This window comes from Lagopus muta, chromosome 8, assembly GCF_023343835.1.
Source record: "Lagopus muta isolate bLagMut1 chromosome 8, bLagMut1 primary, whole genome shotgun sequence".
Lineage (NCBI taxonomy): Eukaryota > Metazoa > Chordata > Aves > Galliformes > Phasianidae > Lagopus > Lagopus muta.
The window spans coordinates 15044876-15066551 of NC_064440.1; the positions used below are offsets into that span (position 1 = coordinate 15044876).

The 21676-nt window shown below is 41.7% G+C and overlaps 1 protein-coding gene across 3 annotated transcripts in view; it reads right to left on the minus strand.

The window, feature by feature from the left end:
* Positions 1-21676, minus strand: part of LY75 (lymphocyte antigen 75) — a 56329-nt gene that overhangs the window by 30656 nt on the left and 3997 nt on the right. Inside the window, exons 2-14 of one of the 3 annotated variants that reach the window (XM_048953481.1) lie at positions 19926-20054; positions 11865-17055; positions 8188-8562; positions 7629-7802; positions 7191-7361; positions 6560-6670; positions 5181-5321; positions 3759-3947; positions 2771-2928; positions 2299-2409; positions 1080-1168; positions 570-742; positions 182-378 (exon numbers count right to left, since the gene is read on the minus strand). In XM_048953481.1, coding sequence (XP_048809438.1) covers positions 182-378; positions 570-742; positions 1080-1168; positions 2299-2409; positions 2771-2928; positions 3759-3947; positions 5181-5321; positions 6560-6670; positions 7191-7361; positions 7629-7802; positions 8188-8365 — 1692 coding nt within the window. In that variant the 5' untranslated portion in view covers positions 8366-8562; positions 11865-17055; positions 19926-20054. Of the gene's footprint in view, positions 1-181; positions 379-569; positions 743-1079; positions 1169-2298; positions 2410-2770; positions 2929-3758; positions 3948-5180; positions 5322-6559; positions 6671-7190; positions 7362-7628; positions 7803-8187; positions 8563-9980; positions 10240-11864; positions 17056-19925; positions 20055-21676 lie in introns of those variants that run through there. The other 2 variants (XM_048953480.1, XM_048953479.1) reach the window with 2 other exon arrangements.

Genomic DNA, 21676 nt, shown 5'->3' on the forward strand with positions numbered 1-21676 from the left:
GGACAGCTATGCTGCACAACATGAGAGCCATCCATTCAGGATCTGTGCTCACAGCTCTGCTATTTAAGCTATGTTTCCCACACCTTGCTACGTGAGCTGTGTACAGAACACACTTCATTGCAGACAAAATGGGTGCAAGACAATAATGAAAAATTAACATCCAACAGGAATAACACTTTACCTTGTAGCAGGCAAGGCCAGATCCGTTATGCCACCCAGGGGGACAGGGATCAGATGGCTTTGGGAGCACTTCTGGTTCCTTGGGCAGCCCGATGTATTTTTTGCAAACAGGGAATGCTTTTGTGGTTTTACAGTCCTTAGTTTCCCACTTTCCAAGAGACCTCCCACTGGACATGACCACACATCCTCCCGAGAACTCTAAGATTTAAGCCACCAGAGAAACTTTTAAAACTATTGTCTAGTTTTCAAAAAAAAAAACAAAAAAAAAACAAGGATTTCTGAATGACTATTTTTGTTTCATCCCAGGAATCCCACAACACAGTGCTCCGATGCTTGCTGAAAATAAAACTATAGTATTTTTTTTACTTATTTTGAACTGTTTCATTTACCTGGTTGCAAGGAGTTCCAGTTAGTATATGTCACAGCTTCACTTTTTTCCCCATCCACTGCAGCCCAGGAATACATTCCAGATTGGCTAATGTCTTGCAAACCAGTCCAGAAGTATTTTTCTTCAACTTTGGTGTGTTTTCTAATCAGACTATTTATAAATTCTTGCTCAAACCTGAAAATTCACATATTAATCTGAGTCAGTATTTAAAAGACACCTGAAACTACTGAGTCTATCTGAAAACCAGGCACTGTATTACTTCAGTTAGTTGAAATAGTTGCTCAGACCATCCTTTATTCAACACACAGCAGGCTCTGTGAATTCACACGATTCTAAGAAGGCTTCACACTGTAGGTTTGCCATTGTCACATCTTGGAGAACAGTTTGTCAGTTCTCTGTGGTAGCACTTTATTTTTTTGTTTGTAACTAATTCCTAGCAGACAGAGGTTTCATGACTATCTCCCAGATCCTACTATAAAACACACACATAAATGACAGAGATTTGCTTTACCTGTTTGTAACTGTAAGGTTGCACAGTGCTCCAAATGAAACTTCTGTTTCCAAAATCTTGTAGCAGTAGTTTCCATGCATCTCCCAACCCTGGTTACAGAACAAAGCACATGTTTACACATAACAGCTTCATTTAGGCATGATCTGCAGGAGAACAGAAATCACTAACACTGGTTGGTGCCTACAAGCTGGCACACCATATATAAAAAGAAACACAGTGCATCACACACAGGGTCCAGTATTATCAACTCTCAGATTTACAGTCCTAAGAAATAATGTAACCACAGAAATAGAATACAGCACTGTTCTAACTCGACTCTGCAGTGTCTTCTGACTGCTACGTGTATTTAGAGAGAGGAACACAAGGGAGACAGCCTCGTCCTGTTCAAAACAATAGGAGTTTTGATGCTGCTCCACCAACGCCAGGATTCAAACAGAGCAAAGATACAAGGGCGTTATTAGCGCTCCTTTATTTAAAAAAATCTTTTCTGCTGAAAACATTTGAATTTACAAAAATTACGTCTTATTCAAATATTTTCCCCATAATTACACTGAAATTCCAAGGAATATTAAAGTGCTCTTTGCTACCCTACCAATGCACCACCATCAGACCAGCACAGAAAGCTGTAACTGGCAGCCTCTGAAAAGACAGAGTATGAATGTCTCCAGGATGTACAGAAAGATAAGGGGAAAACACATTTTCTGTTTCAGGCAATACACTCTACAAAACAAAAAAACTCTGAGGTTGCTCGTAATGCCATCTCAAGATTGTTTAAAACAGAGAAGACTTCAGGACTTATTTACACTGTAATATGTTACGCTTAAGAAAATAAAGAACCAACCTTACTGGAGCCAAAGAACTAAGATGAGTCAAGTAAAATGTAGATAAAAGAGAAAGATTACATTTCTGCTTTCTCTGCATACCCTTATGCTGAAAATTGCTTATCCTAAATTTTAGAAAGTTTATTTAGAGCAGAAACTACAAAACAAAGGGCATAGCGATAAAACACCTAGATTTTTTTTCCCCAACAAATAAAATACACTTCCTGCACCCAACCTCAATAGTTTTGCCCCTAAACAGATTGGCAATGACCATTTTTCAGTCAAGATGTACAACAGGTTTTATTTTAGAAACATTACAAAAACACTAAGAAGAGAAAATATGTAATTTCCTGCAAGCTTTTGAAGTGAAGGTAAAATATGTACAGACTCCCCATTACCTCATCCAGTGAGCAATTTTTGTCTGATTTTGTTTCATTTAAAATCTCTCCTTTTTTCTTACATACATATTTCAAGTTTTCTTCACAGGATTTGACTCTCCACTGCCCCAGCTGTTCAAAGGAAAGGAAAAAGAGCATTTAAAATTCTCCAGTCTTTCCACAGTGAAGGGGCAGAGTTTTCAGACATGGGAAAGCCAGAATGCTTTGGTTACTTGCAGTACCAAGAACAGTGTGAGTGAGAGGCCCTGGATTATACTTGTAGGTGCAAGTTTTGAAGAGAAGAGAGAAAGCTGAATTGTGCACATAGAAGAATACTGGATCACATCTGAAGAGGGAACAGGTCAGGGTGGTGTCAAATATAAACATTCTTACTTATCTCCCTTGTACTTCACATATATCAGTGTCAACTTATGGTGGGGATGAAGGGGAGGTAAGGGGAAGATTAAAAAAAAAAAAGTCATCACATGCTTACCTTGCCTGAATAAGACACACAGTTAGGAGTGGCATTAAAAGGAACATTTGGTTCATTCTGATCCCAGTATGTAAAAACCACATCTGTGTGATCTGACCATTTGAACAAGGTCGGTACGTCTTCGTTCCTGAGACCCATCCACACTTCTTCTTTAGCATCTGTCATTTCAAACGGGGACAACACGGGGGTTTCAGAATAGCATTCAAACTGATTTGAAAGGACTGATAAAAATCTAATTTTACTAAATTCATATTCTACTTGAAATACTGATGCATTTACACTTTTATTACAATAAGAAATGGAATTTGAGACAAACCCGAATTATTTAATTTTTAAGCTGTATTCATGAACGTGAGAGTACCTTTTACAGAAAAGGCAACAAACAAACAAAAAAAAACAATGAACATGCAAGAAAAGAAGCTCAACCAAAATCTATTTTAGAACACAGACAAAAACATAAGACCACAAAGTACAGATCATGTTTATCAGTTCAGTGACCCAGCTGTCAAAAATCCAGTCCAACTATCTGTGATTCTGTCTGAATGAGAAAAGTGAACAGGTGTTAGACATTATAAATGAGCCAAAAAGAAGTAGGCTAGTCCACTGGCACAGGTAGCCAGAGAGGTGGTGAATGCTCCAGCCATGGAGACTTTGAAGGTGAGGCTGGTTCAGGCCCTGGGCAACCTGATGTAGCTGTTAAGTGTTCCTGTTCACTGCAAGGGAGTTGGGATAGATGGTCTTTAAAGATCCCTTACAACTCTAAGGATTCCTTGATTAATTAAGTAAAGACATGAATAAAATAGAACTAAAACAAGAACAAATAGACAGGGACTGGGCTGAGCAGTGACACTCAGCACCAGTCTGGGTACAGGCACAGCATTAACGCTTTCATTTAGAGCTAGAGATTCTCACAGTCATACTCTGGATCACAGAAAGCAGTTTGTAATTTAGGGTGCACAGCACTTGGTACTTGACTTCCCCAGCTCACCATTATGAAGCTTTGTAACAATGAGTTCCACATCTGCCAATGAGTGTATGCTGATGAGGTTACTTTTATTTGTTTTGCACAACTGATCTGCTGTACTCCAAGATGCCTGGTTGTGTATCAGCATGTAGCAAAAACCACTGTGGGGAAGCCAACCCACATCACAGCGAGTATCCAAGTGTCTCCAAAACTCTAAAAGCGAAGTGAAACTGAATTAGAGGCTTTTATTTAACACTGATCAGAGTACTGTGTTGGTATTTTCTTTATGTTTAAAATTTAGCAGTACCTTGAAAGCAGACACAAGGCAGCTATCAGAATACATTCCCAGATAAACAACACATCTTCTCCCAGCTAACATTTTAAGAAAGGCTCACAATTTAGTTAAGCAAATAAGCTTGACTGAACAGCATTATGGGGATTAGTAGCATGCTGGGGCCATAAGGTGGGCAAAAGGAGAAAGTAGTTAGTGGGAGTAAAAGTAAAAAGATAACTCATACTTCGCTTGCTGTAAGCAAAAGGTTTAGAAGTAACTGTAAGCAAGATTTCAAAAGCAATTAAAAGCAAAAAAAAGTTACTTCACTGCAGGACAGCAGCTTCAACAAAAAGTTGTTTTGTTCTGGCAGGGATTTGCACTTTTCTAGGGCATATATATATGCACAGCTGTACCATGCAAAAGATCAATTCTGAGTAACTCACATAGAAACGTCTGCTTAGTTTCAAGTATTTTCTTCTGCAAATTAAGCTATTTGAGAATTCAAACTGTTTTTATGCATGCTGAAAAAGTTATATGCTAAAAGCTCTTCTGTTCCAAAACAAAATCGTGGGTGTGTATGTGCAGGGGAGAGAACTCTTCTGTTTTTCCCATTGTGTTACTATGTGCTCTTACAAGATAAAAGTAACAGATCCAATAAAGATTACACACTGGGCAAGTCAGCGGCTCTTGCACTCTTGATTTCCACAGCTGGGCTTGGTTTCAAAATATAGCAAGGCCATTTAATGACTTCTACTTGAATTAAACAGCTTGATCCAAGCCCCAGGTAAGTCCCATTTTATGTTCATAAACACCAACAGTGAGAGAAATGGGTTTAAAGCAGCAACTGAAAGGTTTGTCCTTTCCAGACTTTCAGCTGCATGGGAGAGAAGGCACAAGCCACGGATGTCTGAAAAAAGCCATGGTGCAAAGGGCGGCACTGTGCTGGGAAATGCTCTGTGTATGAGTGAGAAAGCTGTGTAGAATGAAAGCTGTTTGTGGTGTCATCTTGACACTGAAGACAGAGTCTGATTCTGGTCTGCTAAAAGACCCAAAGCTGCTGCGAAGAGTTTTGGCAGAGATGCTTCAGAAGGTTTGGGGAAGAAGAAAACAATTGTGTAAGTGAGCACTGCCCTCACATTAGCATACAAAAACAAACACAAAAGCTGTCCTACCTGTGAGGTTTGAAACCTCCTTGAATGACTTCTTGCAAACATATGGAAGTGGGTTCCCACAGTGGTAACTCTGCCACTGACCAGAGGCAGCATTCATTGCCACACAGCTAGTCCCATCCAGAGGGGACAAATCCTGCATATCTATAGACAGAAAGAAAGAGAAACAGAAGAGCACAAGTTATCAAACAGCCAAGCAGTGACTGCATCTTTTTTTCTTTTGCTTTTCAGTACAGTAATATGCTTTGCATATTAAAGCATCCTATTTGAAGAACATTTTTTGCTTTGAATGAAGGCACCTCTTCTCCACAGGTCCAGATAATTTTTTTTTTTTTTTTTTTTTTTTTTGTAAGAAACTTACAGAATCGAGGTATTGGGCTTCTATGCCAGTGTTCAACCATACAACCAGGAAGAATGTTCTATTTACAATACAACAAACCCTTGGCCGAGAACTTTCCCAGACTAGAAATATCTCAAGGGAGAATTCTTTCTGCAGCCCTCAGTTTCCTTTGGCAGCCCCTTTCCAGACCAACTCCAAACATAGCTCTGCAATTTCTCAATATAACCCTTACCTTAACAGACAAGGCCCCAAATTAAACATTTTGCAGTCCTCAGCTTCCCTTCAAGATCCCTTCCAACAGGGCCTTTGACTTTCTACGAAGCATAATGCAAATCTGACCTGGGCCCCATTTCCTTGCATTGATTTTGTTCAGTCTCATGCGGGAAAGACCTTAATTCTTCATGGGAGGGTACAGAGACCGGGCCAAGGTCTCAATTTTTGTGTTCCTGACTGTTACACCTCAAGGAGTCTCACGTATCAATATCCACATCATACTCATGAGAATATTACTAGGATATGCTGAAAATTCCCACCAAGTCTCTCATCGATTCTCCCAAGGAACTTGGGAGTAATTAGAAAAGGTTCTCAAAAATTTTACACTTCTTTCATCTTCACCTTACAACAAATTTAAGCAATCTTTAAGTCTAAAAACACGTTAGACTTCTGAGTGACATGGGTTCTTACACAAACATCAATAATGTTATTCCTTGAGGGAAGCCAATGTTATTCTGCCAATGAGAGGAGAAATTTTAGTAGCAAAGGAGTCTATAGCTGCCCTAACTGAAACAGATCTCAAAGATACTACATAAGCTTTATCTTTTTAGAGGCTTATCCTAATTTTTCATAAATTATAGCAGGAGTGCAGAAAGATTTGTGCTCTCTAGGAGGAAAGGACGTTCTGAAATTTTAAGAGAAATGGAGCAATGACAGTTTTGTTTAAGTCCACTGAAGAAGATAAGAGTGAAAAACAGAAAAGAGAAGAGATAAATAAAATGCTGGTTTCTGTTCTAAATATTTTCAGTACCACCAGAAACATCATTACCTTGATGCCAGTTGACAAAGTTCAAAGGTTTGTGATCTGACCACTGCCAGCCTCTAGAAACATCCAGCTGATTTAAGCCAATCCAGAAGATCTCAGCGATGTCATCCTTAGCTGCATATATATTTTTATATGGTTATTAATTTTTTTCAAAGAAAACAATTTGAATAAAATATTCATCTTTTATTGTTCTCCTTTAAAATAAAAACATCATCTGAAAGTGCCTCTAGGTATTTGACATGTGATTTTACATCACAAGCGCACTGATAGCCCTTCCAGGCCAACCCTGAACATCAGCAAAGATGTCTCCTAAAATCATTCCAGCGCAGTACTAACACACTGGTGCAATGGATGTGCACACACCCCAGTAACTGCCACTCTGGCTCATATCTGAGATTTTGGGGATGTTACTCAGTATATGAAGAACAGCTGACCAATGAAACCGCACAGATAAACTAAAAACAAACAACACTTGCAAAGTGAGTTGCTAATCTCACTTTAGTACACAGATTATACAACACAGCATTCAATGGTGAATAAGTTGTAACCAAGAATTTTAAAGGCAGAAATTAAAATGCTGTCTTCACTGATGTTATTTGTCAATATTACCTGATAAAAATATGCAAATAATTACATCTACCTTGTATGTACTTTAATTCCGACACATCTTGGATGCTAAGTAAGTCTCCACCTTGCCTCTGACATGAAATATAAGCTTCCTTCCAAGAAAGAGCAGACTGGGTATTGAACTGGTAGCAATGTTGAGAGCCTGCATTGTGTTCCCAGATATCACGACAACCATCCTCTGTGCAAAGGAAGCAGAATGTACTTCTAACTACAAGTATACTGAAACACCATAAATATTTCAAACCAAAAAAACACTCTATGGATTTTTACACTGAAATCACATATATTGCAGAGTAAATGTGTGCTGATTGCTCTGTCAATGCTGCGATAGAAAATTGACCTGTTTTTATCCAGCTTAATAGTGATGTTGTTGCACTGAGGCGGAACTGTACGTACATGAAGTCACAGAATGTTTTTAGGATGGCTATTTAAAAACCCTGCATACCTGGCTGTAAGCAGATTCCCCATTTTCCATCACGAGTATAATCTTCAGACGTGGCGCACCATTTCCCGCCCGTGTGTGTCCCATCCCGAATGCAGTCATGATGCCACGTCGTGTTGTACAGAAAGGGGAACTCACAGGGCTTCCCATAGGAGTTCCCATCTTTGGTATAAACCTCTAGAAGGTAAAAAGGTAGAGAATAAGATACAAAAGATACCAAGTAGAATTAATTGCCTGTACTGACACAGTTAATTCAAAAGCATGCAAATCACACTTGTGGCTTTAAAACACAGTAACTTGTCATTACAGATAATATACAGCAATGCCAGAACTGAAAGAAACAAGAGAAAATATTTTTCCGTACTTTTTTCTTCTGTGTGCTGCGTAACGTATCAGAAACGTGCTTCCCTCTTTCTGCTAAGTTAGAGACAAATACATTCAAACCTTGTTGAAATCCAGGTCGTTTGCACAAAGCACTAAGGAATAAGGCTCACAGAATTTATGAGTAGGAGGAAAAATAACTCAAACTGGAGCCCCGACCCAAAGCCCTGCATGAGCTCACCATGGTACGGATACTGGCATATATCACCAGAGGAGTTGTTGCTTCTCCATTGGTCGGACGCGTTTATGCTGGCTGTTACATAGGCACTCTTGACGGTCACCTTGTACTGAGATGCACCAACCACAGAGCCATCAGCACACCGCCACCACAGCCGAAGGTCTGAGTTGCAATCCACCATTCTCAGGCGGGACGGTAATTTGGTGAATATATCGAGTCCCAAGCACTGCTTGGCGCCCAGGTGGAAAAGGCGATTCTGGGATACCCATTTCCACAGACCTTCACTCGTCTCTCTGCAGTCATCTATCACAATCCGTGAGTTCTTAACTTGTATGCACTTGTTGAGCGTGTCGTGCCTAATGGTAAACGCATTGCTGCCTGTGTAAGAACAAGTGAATGGCCACGGATGGTTATGACTCAGTATCACTTTCAGAGGAGGTTCTTTGAAAAAAACTGAATCACATTCTGAGGTGTGCTACTAGAAAATACAACAGCTGTCTTTACATTGCACTGTTTCTTATATAAGCTGCAGCTTCCCAGTAAGCAGATTTTCCTGTCCTTAGTGAGTATTCTTTACCTCAGGAAAAAAAATAAATCTCTTCAGAAATCTATACAAAATGAAGGGACAAAGTAAGGCTGTTTTCCAAGCCTGATTCTGTCAATGAAAATGACTCTAATTTTAACACGTACAGATTGGATCAATCCCTGTTTCGACAGAGCCCAGAGCACATCTAACAACAACGTGCACTTAGCAAGCAATGCTAGCAACTGTTACAGACAGGCTGGTCTCCGAGCATTCCCCAGCCGCCACAGGACGGCCCCGCAGCACAGAGCCGGCAGCCGGAGCTGTGCCGTCCCGAGCCCGCACGGCTGTTACTCGGGCATTTAAGGGAGGAATCTGCTGAGTAGCGCTTCGTCCCTCATAGTCATTCACCGACAATCGCATTCCTGCTGCGTTTTTTTTTTTTTTTAAATATGACTTAATAATAGGCTTGGCTGAATGGCAAGGAAAATACTCAGCGCTGTTATTCAGTGAATTTTACCACTACTTCCCAGTACACCGGGAATTTTCCACCGTAGCAGTGCCAAGCAGCCTGCGGAACCGGGCCGGCCGAGCGCACAGCGGAGTCCCGAGGCGCCTGGGCCGGAGGCTCACGCTTTTTTAACCCACCCTCCCCATTAACTCCCGGCTTCAGCCAACCAGCGCTGCGGGCCCTTTCTACCCTGTGCTTCCCCAACACGCTCCCTCCCTTTCGCTTTTCATTCTCCGCTCCACTTCTACCGTGCCCCGCGCCTCCCCTCGGATTTTCCTTCTCCCCGCTTTTCTTTCACTTCTTCCCATCAAATTTTCATTCTTACATCCAGAAGAAAACCACTTCCCTTTAAAATTTCCCCACAGAAGCTTCTGTTCCCTCCAGACCTCCCTGCACAGCAACTCGCTGCGCGCAGCGCTCCGACGCGGACCGTCCCGGGTCGCGGTGCCCCCGCGCAGCGCCAGCGCTGCCCACCAACCGCCTGCCGCGGGTCAACGCTCCTAGCCGCTTTCGGGAAGTCTGGGTATCTCTTCCTCCCGCCTGTGCGTGCAAAACTCAGAGCTAAAAACGCGCTGACACTCTGCCACGACGTTCCTGCATCACTCCGCTACCAGCCGCCCAAACCCTTGCTCGACGCCCTCCGACCCGCTCTGAGCCCGGAACCCCACGGGACGAGCCCGGCAGCGGCCGCTGTCACCGTCCCGCCCGGCACCGGGAAAATGGCACCGCGGCGCCTCCTCGCCCAGTGGGCTCCAGCCTTACCCGCGTCGTCCCGGCGGGCAGCGCAGCAGGCGAGCAGCCAGGCGAAGCAGCAAGCGACTACGCAGCGTCCCACTGGCCGCCCCATGGTCCCGCGGAGGGACGCGCACAGCGGGCTTGGAAGTGGCGGAGCGTCGCCCCGCCGCCGGCCGCCTTGCGATTGGTCCGCCCCGCCGCGCGTCACCTGTTGTCAGGAGAACTGCCTCCCCGAGTTTGGGGCGGTGCGGGGCGCGGCCGTGCGGGACGGAGCGGGGCTGGCGCTGCGGGAACTGGGCAGAGGGCAAGGGAAGCGGCTTGGGGAGACGAGAGAAAAAAATAAGGAGAGGGGGAAATAGAAGGGAATGAGTTAAAAAAAAAAAAAAAAAAGAGGGAAAGGAAAAGTAGAGTGAGAAAAAAAGCCTTGCAAAATTGAGGAAAATAAATAACAAAAAATGAAAAGCTGACTTAATTACTCCAACAGAATCCAAGAAAAGTGATGAAAAAGTAACTAAAATCTAAAATCTTAAGGAAATTAAGTGAAAATTCCAAGAGGACAAAGAGTAAAAAATTGACAAAACTGGGCTCATTAATATGGCAATTAGAGTTAAAAGTTTTTAAGAAGCGATAGAAGAAAAGGAGCACCAGTAATAGCAGACGTTGAAGTAAAAGAACAGAAAGTGGGTTACATCACAGTTTGCATATGCCACCCTTTAGTCCTTGCAGCAGCATGGCTGTGGGCTGCGTTGCGCTGTGAGGGCTGCAGGGCCCTTCTGACAGCACTTGCCATGCCCAGTGTCCCCACAGCACGTGCCAACACCCAGCGTGCCCACAAGCCATCCCCATAGGATGCACCAACAGGCTGTGCCCACAAGCCATGCCAATACTCCATCCCCACAGGTCCCATTTGCTTCAGTGCTTTCTAAGACTTGGCATTTTCAAGTCACTGGAAGCTAAAATTGCAGTGAGCTGATCCAGTTGTGCCAGGGAAGGGGGAGGAAATGGGGTTGGGAGCAACTGAAATAGCTGCTGCTGAGAAAATGATGATGCTGAGCACAGGAAGTTGCAGAAACCAAAAATAAAAGCACAAAGAGAAGGGTGACCAGTTGGCACGAAGAGGGGGAAGAGAAAGAAGGAGAGCCGACAGAAAGTATGTGAAATAAAATTGTGCCTGGTTGTAGCCTGAGATTCAGTGATTCATTGCTGACCTGGAAAGGCTGCAACCCCAGCTGTGCAAGAAAGCACTTGCAAAGTTGCAAGGAAAAAACATTTTGGCTATGAAACATCCATTTTGATTAGACTTAGAGAAGTCATTCAGGGAGAGAAACATTAGGCCTTCATTGAGTTGGGAAGGGCAGCACGCAGCCTGCTTTATGTGTTTCAGATGTGCCCATCATGCAGGAATCTGGCCACCCAGGGAAGGCAGTAGTGAGGGTGTTGCCTGACCAGGAACTGAGCCAAAAGAGGTGAACAAAACCAGGCATCTGTAAGCAAGCAAGCAAGTGCTCCGTGCTGCTGGGAGCTGCAGAGCCAGACCTGGCTGCAAGGGCAGGAGCTATTCTAAAAATTGGTTTCAGGCAGAAAGAGGTTCCACAGCTGCAGCAAAACTGAGGCTCTGCTATGCAAAAGTGTCTTCTGGAAGAGCAGAGTGCTTGTGTCTCTACGCAGAGAGTAGGAGGCAGAAATTCCCCGCTGATATAAAAGCAAGCAATTGAAACTGAAACATGTTGGTGAGGTGGTGTGCCACTTCTTAGATCATCACAACACACAACAAGAAACACTGGGTGTGAACACTGCATCCCCATGAACCCTCCCGCCTGCTTGCTATTTTTGATGTAATAATTGACTAACCCAGTTTTAGAATGGAGAGGAGTTTAGCTTCAGAACTAACAGCATGCAGTGCATACTTACTGAACACAAAGCAAAATGCATAGTTCCCTTCTTCCACAGCCAAGCAGCAGACAGGTGAGGATTTACAGACTCAGATCTGTACACCTGCTTTACTGAACAAGCACAATTAAGGCGGCTCTGCTTTGATGACAGAAGTTCAAAAACAAAGTTACTGAAAACCATATACTGTATATACAGTAGTTTTACTACATTTTCTATCAAGAACATTAAAAAGAAACACATACTTTTTTGTTTGCTTCTTTTTTATCCATCTACTACGATAAAAAAAATTACAGCACAATGCTCTGTGGAAATGACCAGCTAAAAGCTAAGTAAATTGTGGTTGTTAACCTGTTGGTGGGCTTGCACTCTGTGCGATTCGTCTAATCAAATGCTGTGCAATCTGATGCCACACTGTTCCCTGTCCCCCCCACTACTGACAGTGCCTGGCTCCTGCACATCTCTTCCTAAGGAAGCCAGCTTTCAAAGGCAGTATTTCAAACAGCCTTCTCTCTGCTGAACTCGCTTGCCCTCCCACCTAAATAACGTGTCTCTCACCTATAGAAGAGACGTCTTTCCTGTTTTAATTACACCAGATTTTGCAAAGGAGAATGAGAAAGTAATTCCTCAAGATAGATGATTGTACCTGGGATGGTTACTCTGCAAATGAAAACAAAACCAACAAAGCCAACAAGGCCAGCCAACAAACCACTATAGGAGGAGGAAATAGCACAGGAAATAATATCTGTGCTTGTGTCATATGATAACCTTTAAAAATCTTCTACAGCGATCTGTACAAAGCTTATCAAAATTAATGCAGTGTCGAAGAGTATTTCTAAAAGGATTCATGCTGGCATTATGGATGAGGCTTCTGCATTTGATGTCAACTGCTATTTGAATGTTACTCACAGCGTAACAGGTGAACAGTTTCTGTATTGCAAACCGCAAATGTTTCCCGTCCCCATCCATAACTACAGCTCATTGCAGAGCAGCATACACAGCAGAGCAGATTTCAAGCATTCCTAGAGAGTAACATATAGAGAACTTCAGGTACAGGGAGACTCTACAACAGTTGACACCAATGCACAGCAGCCTTTCCTCCTGCTTCCAAGCAGACTTTGCCTTTACAATCAAAAAGCCTTTGGAGGTGCCAACATCATGACTAAGAGCCTTTTATTTCTAGCAGTCTTTCTTGTTCATCAACAGATATCTTCTTTGCTTTCATGCCCATATGTTTATAGCACCCATATGTTTTTAACAATAGCGTTACCTGCAGAAAGCATCAACACCTGTCTATCCATAAATCTCCACCTCAATCTCACTTCTGCTCACCACACTTAATAGGTACTTTGCCTGAGCAGACTTCCTCCCTGTTTTACAATCAACACTTCATAATCTGGTTTTTCTGGCTGGGTTGAGAGCATCCACGTGGCAGTGAGCACAAAGGAAATGCTGGAAAAGGATTTGCTACCTCCAGCATCTCCCAAGAATGGGAAGTGGCATTGGAGATGGTAATTTCTTGCCCCCTCCGGTCCCCTCAGAAGTGACTCTGAAACTGGGACATCTAAACAGGGAACAAGGGTTGTTTATTACTTTTTCCACCTTGCAACATCAGTGCTTGCAATATCCAGGCCTTCACAGGAAACACAACAAAGCAAAACAGATGACGGCTTGAGAGATTTGCTGGAGGAGAAAATATTTTGTTCCTACCTAGATTCTGCTTATAAGTTTGGTATTAAAACATGTCTCTGGTTTTAGTGGAGAGCCTGTTAGCCCTTTAAAATACCAGCCCTGGGCATGTGTAAAGGTACTTTAATGAAACAGAAACTCGGAGAACTTCAACTAATACCGTAAGTATGCCCAAAAGCCAAATGATTCTTTTTTGACACATAAAAAACATTTGACTTGGTGAATTCCATATGTGGCCATGGAAAAACAAACAGTAAAACTGAAAGTGGATGTATGAAGCATCCAGCAACTGATCTGGGTGCAGAGAGATCATAGAAAATGCTTAAGCAATACTCTGGTTATTTTTTTTGTTGTGTTAAGTCCACCTGGATGGTCTTTTCTTTGTGGACACTTAGGCTATTTGCTGGCTTTTGCGGTCTTAATTATTTTAAAATCTTAATTTTAAAATATTAATGAATATTTAGCTTTTATCAAAATGGGAACAGAAAGTAAAACAGCATTTCTTTACTGTTTCTTTAGATTTCTTGTTGCAGCATCCTACCCTTCTAACAAGTTATGAAAGGGTCATTTTTACAATCAGGGTATGATGAAACCACACAATCTGAATTTTTATATATTCTTTACCTTTCTTTAACAAGCTACACGAACCTCTAGCATGCGTTCCAAGATTGTGAGTTCTTAGTTGGGCTTGAAGGGTCTGTTATTGTTAGGAATCCTTACTCTCTTCAAGTTTCAGCATTTAAAGAACAACATTCTTCATGTTAATACAACATTTTAGAGTGTTCTTTCTCCCAGTACACAGAAACACAGTAGGTAATTTCCAGAATTCATAAAAAGGAATTACAAACCTTCATTGTAATACGAGCCTTCTTTTTACTCAAAAGTGACTGCCAAATTCTGTCCTACTGCATATTCAAACTCAGATTAGACAAGGCCTCCTGAAATACTAGAAACGGGATTGAGAAACAGGACAAAGAAGGGCATGTGGACACAGCCACTCTCCTGCGACTTCTCTCTTTGTGGTGGGGAACGTCTTCTGCCTGCCTTGGTTTGGCTCTGATTCCTGCTGGGATTTTTATGTGCACTTGGAACAACAAAATAATAAAAGCAGTGCTTTAACATTTGGAGGACTGCTAAAGATCCTAAAGTGAGCGTCAAATGATAGATTTTTGCAGCACTTTAAGTAAAGGTTTCTGACACTGCAAAGTAGATTTTTAATGGAAACTGTGCCTCAGTATTGTAGCTCTACTGACAGTTAATACATTCAGTATCTCCTCAAAAGCTGTTTTCTGTTGTAATGTAAGATCATTTTTCATAATATGCTTATGGGATCTGGCTACTAAAATAATATTTCGTAACACAATAAATTTAATGCAAAAAAAGAAAAAAGTTTGGTGGGATGTTTATCAATTATAATTTGGGCAACGTTCATAAGGAAATAAAAACTCGTTTGGGTAGAAGGGCTTTTGAAATTAAATGAAAGATTGATGGGGCTCTTTTTGTCCTTACCCATGCAAAGTGGGTCAGTACTCTAAAAGAGGAAGGGACTCAGTTCCCTAAAAGGGGAAGGAAGTTGTGGTTTGTCTTTTCTCATGCCTTTCTGGAGGCAAATTCACCTTGTTGGAGGAGAACATGGATGAGACCTTCCCCAACAGAACTATCCCCACTGCTCTGTGTATGTGACTAGCAAGAAGGAAATTTTCATAATGTCACTGAGAGAATGGTAAAAAGAGCAACATTTCAGATTGATGTGGAGCACATCTGGGATTAAAAGAGCTTGTGTGGAAAGGATGGACTTACCGGGGGCTACTCCACTGGCACTTAAAGTCATGAAGAATATGACTGTGCTATAAATTGAAGAACAGCCGTCGTGGCGAAGCAGCAGTTTGCCGTGAGCAAAGGCATAGAAATTCTGCTTTTGTTGACTGCAGAAGAGGCTAGAGTACAGAAATAGTGAGTGGAAAATGGACAGAGTGCCTTTTAAATAGGAAATGAGGAAAGAAAGAACACCTACAACAATAAAAATGATAAAAATACAGAGAAAAAAAATGAAGGAAATTTTAGATGAAGGCAGTCGCATACCAGGCAAGTTGGACATCACAGTACCAGGACATAAAATCAATGGAAAACACAAGAGTCACTCTAGCTGGCATAAGGTAGGGAAATTTACTAGTGATCACTGAAATCAAAGGAACGTAGCAAAAGCCCCCCAGGTGACACGGGCTCTGCATGGACTGAAATGCTAGCTTTAAGTGTACATAGTGCTGAATCTGCAGAAACTGTACTTTGGGTAACAATCATTGACTCCATTAAAAGTAATTTCACAGAGTAGTTGGACAAGGAAGTCATTGAAGAGTCTTTCATTTGGTCCTCATTAGTGTGCAAGATCTTCCACTAGATCCTCCACTGATGGTTGGGATTGCTGTTCTGGTGCTTACATTCAGAATTCCCCAGGTTTAACAAAGTCCAAGCATTACAGTGGCTACACCCAGCTTCAGAAAGAACAGAGACACAGACATGACAAAACTTGTGAAAAGGAAACAGAGAGGAGCAGCTTGAAATAGTAAGGATATGCAGCACAGCTGCTAACATCTTGAGAAGCACTAAAACTAAGCAGACACAGGATAGTGTGACCACAAGACAGGCTATCAGAAGCAAGAAGTTGAATTCATCTCCAACTGAAAAACCAAATGCCAGAGTCACAAACTATATATTAAAAGGAAAACACAGTAACAGAGCAATAAAAGTATGAACAGCAGATAGTAAGAGAAATCAGAGCTAATATTAAATCTTTTCCAGATATATCAAGACCAAGACCACTGGAGTCTGGTGGACCAAAGGCATCTGCAGAGTAAAAGAGAAGAGAGGCCAAAACATTTATAGAGAAAACCTCGTGACGTGCACATGCATGTACACACTGCAATAAGGAGGTAATTCCTGTACTTGAACCCTTCTTTCTGAGAGAGTCAGCAGAGCCTCTGCCTGAACCTGAGCTGATTGGGAACAGCTGGAACCTAAAACATGAGGAGTAGAAATCCCCAGGAACTATGCTAGGCACCTGAGTTTCCTAGGGGAGTGCAGGTAAGTAGCTACTAATGGCAGCATGTAAACTTTCTCTTTGAGCTTTCTGTGAACAGAGAGCAGCAGCGTGACACAAATTTCTAATATTGTTCTGGGGGCAAAAAGGAGGGAGACAAGGTGAGTGATGCTAAAGGCCACCAGGACTTTGAACCACACAAAGTTACAGAAACAGCAATAAGGGCTAGATTTAGTGTGCATCTGGATAAATAGGACCTGTTTGGGCAGCGTCAACACATAATCTCTTAACTTATTGTTTACCTTCCAGGCCTCTCAAGTGCTTTTTGACGAGGTCAGCAAGCATGTGGACGAAAGCGATCTGGTTGATATGGTCCACCAGAGATCTCTTGAGCAGGATGACAGCTCCAGCTGGGAGAACAGATCAGCAGGCACTCCCAAATGGAACTTGTTGTTTGCTTCTTTCTGCTGATCTGAGGGTGTTCTGCTGTAAAGAAATTATTTGTACCTTAGCTTTATCATCACTGAAAGTGAGATTGAAATATCTTTTGTTATTACCCACAGCTTGCATGAGGCTGCGACTTGAACAAGAACTACCTGTCTGTGACTCAACACTTGCAACAAGATAAAGTTTGTGGGTGGACAGTGCGTACAAATGAGTTTAGAGAACTTCTACTTGTGCTTGACACCATGGGTAAATCAGAGAGAGACTATGAGAGTACTGCTATCAGCTTTTCATCACTACACAGTAGTTCAGGTGAGCTGGTTTCACGTACCTGATGCAGAATATGAGAGGGAGAATTCAGAAGCTGAAGATAACGCACAACAGCATAGATCCCTTATGACTCAGATCTGCAGTGCTCTGCCCATGTACTAACCACTAACGAGCTTCTAGACTCTTGACTTTACAGCATATGTTAAGTTATGAAGTCTAATTATACAACATTTGGTAACTCCAGACCTCTGGAGATTTAGTGCAACCCCTTGCTTAGAGACAAGGATCAGCCAGAGCAGGGTGCCCGTGGCTGTGTCCAGTCACATTTACAGCAACTCCAAGGACAGAGATTGCACTGCCTCTCTGAGCAGCCCAATCCAGCATCTGACCAGAGTAAGAAATTTTTTATTTTTAAAAAGGACTTTATGTAATCAGCACAGACTGACATACAGCTTGTACCTTCACTGGAGGCCACTGAGAAGAGTTTAGCTGCTTCTTCCGTCACTCATCCCAACTCTAGGTATTTAGATGAATTAATAGGATCTCCCTGATCCTTCTCTTCACTAGGATGAATAGTGCCAGCTCTCTCAGCCACTCATATAGTAAATGTTCAGTTTCCTTAATCATCTTTGTGCTTTTTTCCTGGACTTGTTCCGCTGAATCCCTATCTTTCTTGTACTGTGGAGTAGAGGTGGATCCAGCACTCCAGATGCATCTTTCCAGTACTGAATAGGGTGAATGATCACCCCCCTCAACCACCTGACAACACTGCATTACAGCAGTTCAGGATACTGTTGGGTTGTCTTTGTTATAGGGCCACATTGCTAGTTCATATTCAAGCCAGTGTTCTCCAGAACTCCCAGGTTCTCTTCTGTAATGTTACTTCCCAACTATTTGGTCCCTAGCTTAGGCAGAACTTACTTGCATTTGTCAGTGTGTGGGGGTATTACTCCCAAGTGGAGGATTTATCATTTCCCTTTGTTAAACTCTAGGAAATTCATCTTCTTGATTTGTCCAGTCTGTTGAGATTCCTCTGAATGGTAGCACAGCCATTTCCATGTACCAGCCCTCCAGTTTGCAATTGTCTGCAGACTTGCTGAGAATGCATTCTGGCCCAACATCAAGGACTATTAATGAAGATGTTAAGTGGCATTGGCCCCACTATTGACCTTGTGCCTCTGATTATCATCTTTTGTGCCTGGCATTTCAATCAGTTTTCAGTTCACCTCACTGTCCACTTGTCCTGTAATCATCTTGTTAATGAAGATGCTATGATGACAGCACTGAAAGCCTTGCTAAAGCAAGATGATTAACATCCACGTCTCTCTCCTCAACCATCAATTTAATTGCTTCATCACAGACGGCTATCAGGTCTGTCAGGCATGATTTTCCCTTCAATATGTCCACACTGACAACTCCCACTCCTTTTTGGATCCTTAATATATTTTGAAATTGGTTCCAGAATTGCTTTCATTATTAAGAGGGGGGGGCCTTTCAGTATCTGAGGAGGTGGGGAGGGCATAAGAAAGAAGGAGACAGACTCCTGAGATAGGACAAGAAGAAATGATTTCAAACTATTAGAGGGGAGATTTCAATTGGATATAAGAAAGAAGTTTTTTTACAATAAAGGTGGTGAGGCACTGGCACAGGTTGCCCAGAAAGCCATCCCCAGAGACACTCAAGGTCAGGCTGGAAGGGCTCACATTCTCATTTTTCTTGATGTTAAGTCTGACATTTACTTTCTTCCCGTCCTCAGGAACCTCCTCTGATCACTGTGACCTTTCAAAAATATTTGAGAGTATCCATGCAATGTTGTCTGTCCTCAGCACATGTAGATGTAGCCCATTGTTTCCCATGGACTTGTTCACATCCAAATTCATTTAAATGCTCTTATATTCTCTACTGAGAGAAAGTCTTCATCGCTCCAGATGCTCCCACTGGTCTGAGGGGTGTGGAATTCCTAAAATCAAGTCTTACCAGTGAGGATAAAGGGGAATAATAAACTGAGTTCCTCTGCCTTTTCTGTCCTTTGCTACCAGCACCCCATTCAGCAGCAGTCTCACACTTTCTCTAGCCTTCCTTTTGCTGCTGATACACTTGGGCAAGTCCTGACAGTGCAGTGTTACTAAGTTCCTCACTTTTTTGCTGAACTTTCTCAATGGACTGTTCCCAGAAAGAGAGAGAAGATGCTGTTGTCTCCTTTTTAACAAATAGATTGGCAATTTGGATATATTTGCTATGACATACTCAAACGAAATCCCTTTTTTTAAGAGGAATCTAAACCTCTTACTAATCCAGGTAAATTCAGTAACCATAAATCTAAAGCAAGTTCTCAGAGGAGTTGAACCTTATTATTCAAAGCATGAAAATATTTATTAGAGCACAAAAAAGGAGTCTAGATCTTCTTCATTCTGTTCCTCACAAATGAGTACTGTTACTAATGGAGCAGTTTCTGACTTAAATTCTCATTGCGACCCATTGAACATTTACTCATTTGTATTAAGTCCAACAGTTAGACTACGTTCCTCTTGCACTTAGCAATTGATCTGACAATCTGAAGTCTTCAGAAAGACAAAGTGCTAGAGGTATAACGATTTTAATTTTTACTCAGGCATGAATACTGAACGTAATTTTCATCCCACCTCTGAATCAGAATGATCCAACCACTGCCTTCGGAAGTAAGTCCTTAAGGCAACTGTAGCTGTATTGGTTAAACTCAAACATTCATCTTTAACCTTTAGTTCCACGTTCTGCTTTTATGGCCACGAGAACTGCAAGAGAGAACATGACAGACACTGTGAAGTTGGAACGAGCAAAAGGCAAGCCAAGAATCTTGACTTCAGAAGCAAAAGTTAGTGGAGACTCCAAGTCAGAGTGTATTTTATTCCTCTAGGAAAACATGTTTAAACATAATAATTGGACACAAAATAAAGCATGAACAGTGCTAGAGATCATTTTAAATTGAAGTTGATTTCATCTCATTTTTTAATAAACAATACCAGATTTTGAAAGGTTGTTAATTCCTTAATATAACACCATAACAGTGCTGTAATACAACGAGTCTTGGATAGTAATCTCATGTTTTAACCCAATACCAAACTGAAAGTACAGCTTCTTTATCCATTTGATGGCACCATATTTTAGCTCCTTCCTTTTATTGTTATTATTCTGAATTGAGAACAAAATTTCTTCAAATTTAGTTTGGAAAAAATATTTCTGGAATTTAAATCGACAGACAAATTTTTGGCAAACACGTATCTCTGTCCTTAGAAGCACCTAAACAGTGATGGAATGAGGTACTTCAAACTGTTACTGCAAAGGGGTTTTTCCACTAATAATAAAACGCTGATTTTGCAATTTGATTCTTGGAGTTGAGGACTGTTGTTCTGCTGTCATTTGGCCACGTTTGTTACTGCTATTTTAGCTGCCTAAGCAATGCATGCCTACACATGTCCAAAATTCCACCTGATTTGGTGGTTTGTTTGTTTGTTTTTTCAGCAGGACCCACAGCCTAAGGCATCTCACACAACCAGCACTTTACCAGCAGGAGTTGGGGCTGGGTCCCTGTGCATTAATTCCTGTCAAAATGCATGCATTTCCCCTTTGATCTTGAAGCTCACTGTAACATATTAAGAATCTCATTCTTGATCACTCTGAAAAGGTTGAACTTAATGCTTTCCAATAACAATACTTTAAGAGTCCATTTTACATAACCAGCTACAATTTAAATCAGTCCTAGTAGGGACAGGAGACTGTAGAAGCATTCTGGAAAGGGCACGCTTTATAATGACTTCATTTCATCATTTGTAATAGCTGTCAGTACACACACAGACAAGTTGCAGCAACGCAACTAGAGTTCCAGATAATGGGCAAGCTCAGAAGGCAAGCTGCTGATCACCATATTGCCTGCTGGCTACTTCTGCTAAGCCTATAATACAACCTACAGCATTAGCAAGTCAAAAATACACACATCTCTGATATTAAAATAATTGTTAAGCAACTCAGCTTTAAACCGCTTGTCTAGCAACAACAAGACTTTTCCCATTTCAGGTCTGATACCTAAAAATGACAACACCCTGAATTACAGGGGAACAAAACAAAAATCAGTTCAGCATCACACATGAGCAGTTAGTTTTAAACAATTACACATTCTGTTACCTCTGTTTTGGCAGTTGCTTGCTAAGAGCTGACATCCTGTGCTGCAACCAATGCATCAAGAAGGGAAAGATCCGCAACAGGTCAAGCAAATGGTGGAAGTTGTTACTGAATTTCTTTTCTGACCCCATCTTTGTTTTTATTTGAGGCAGGATTTTTATTTTCATAATCATTTTTAAAGCATCATTTTCATGTTATAATTATAGCTAAGACTGGCCACAAGTTAAGCATAAAACTG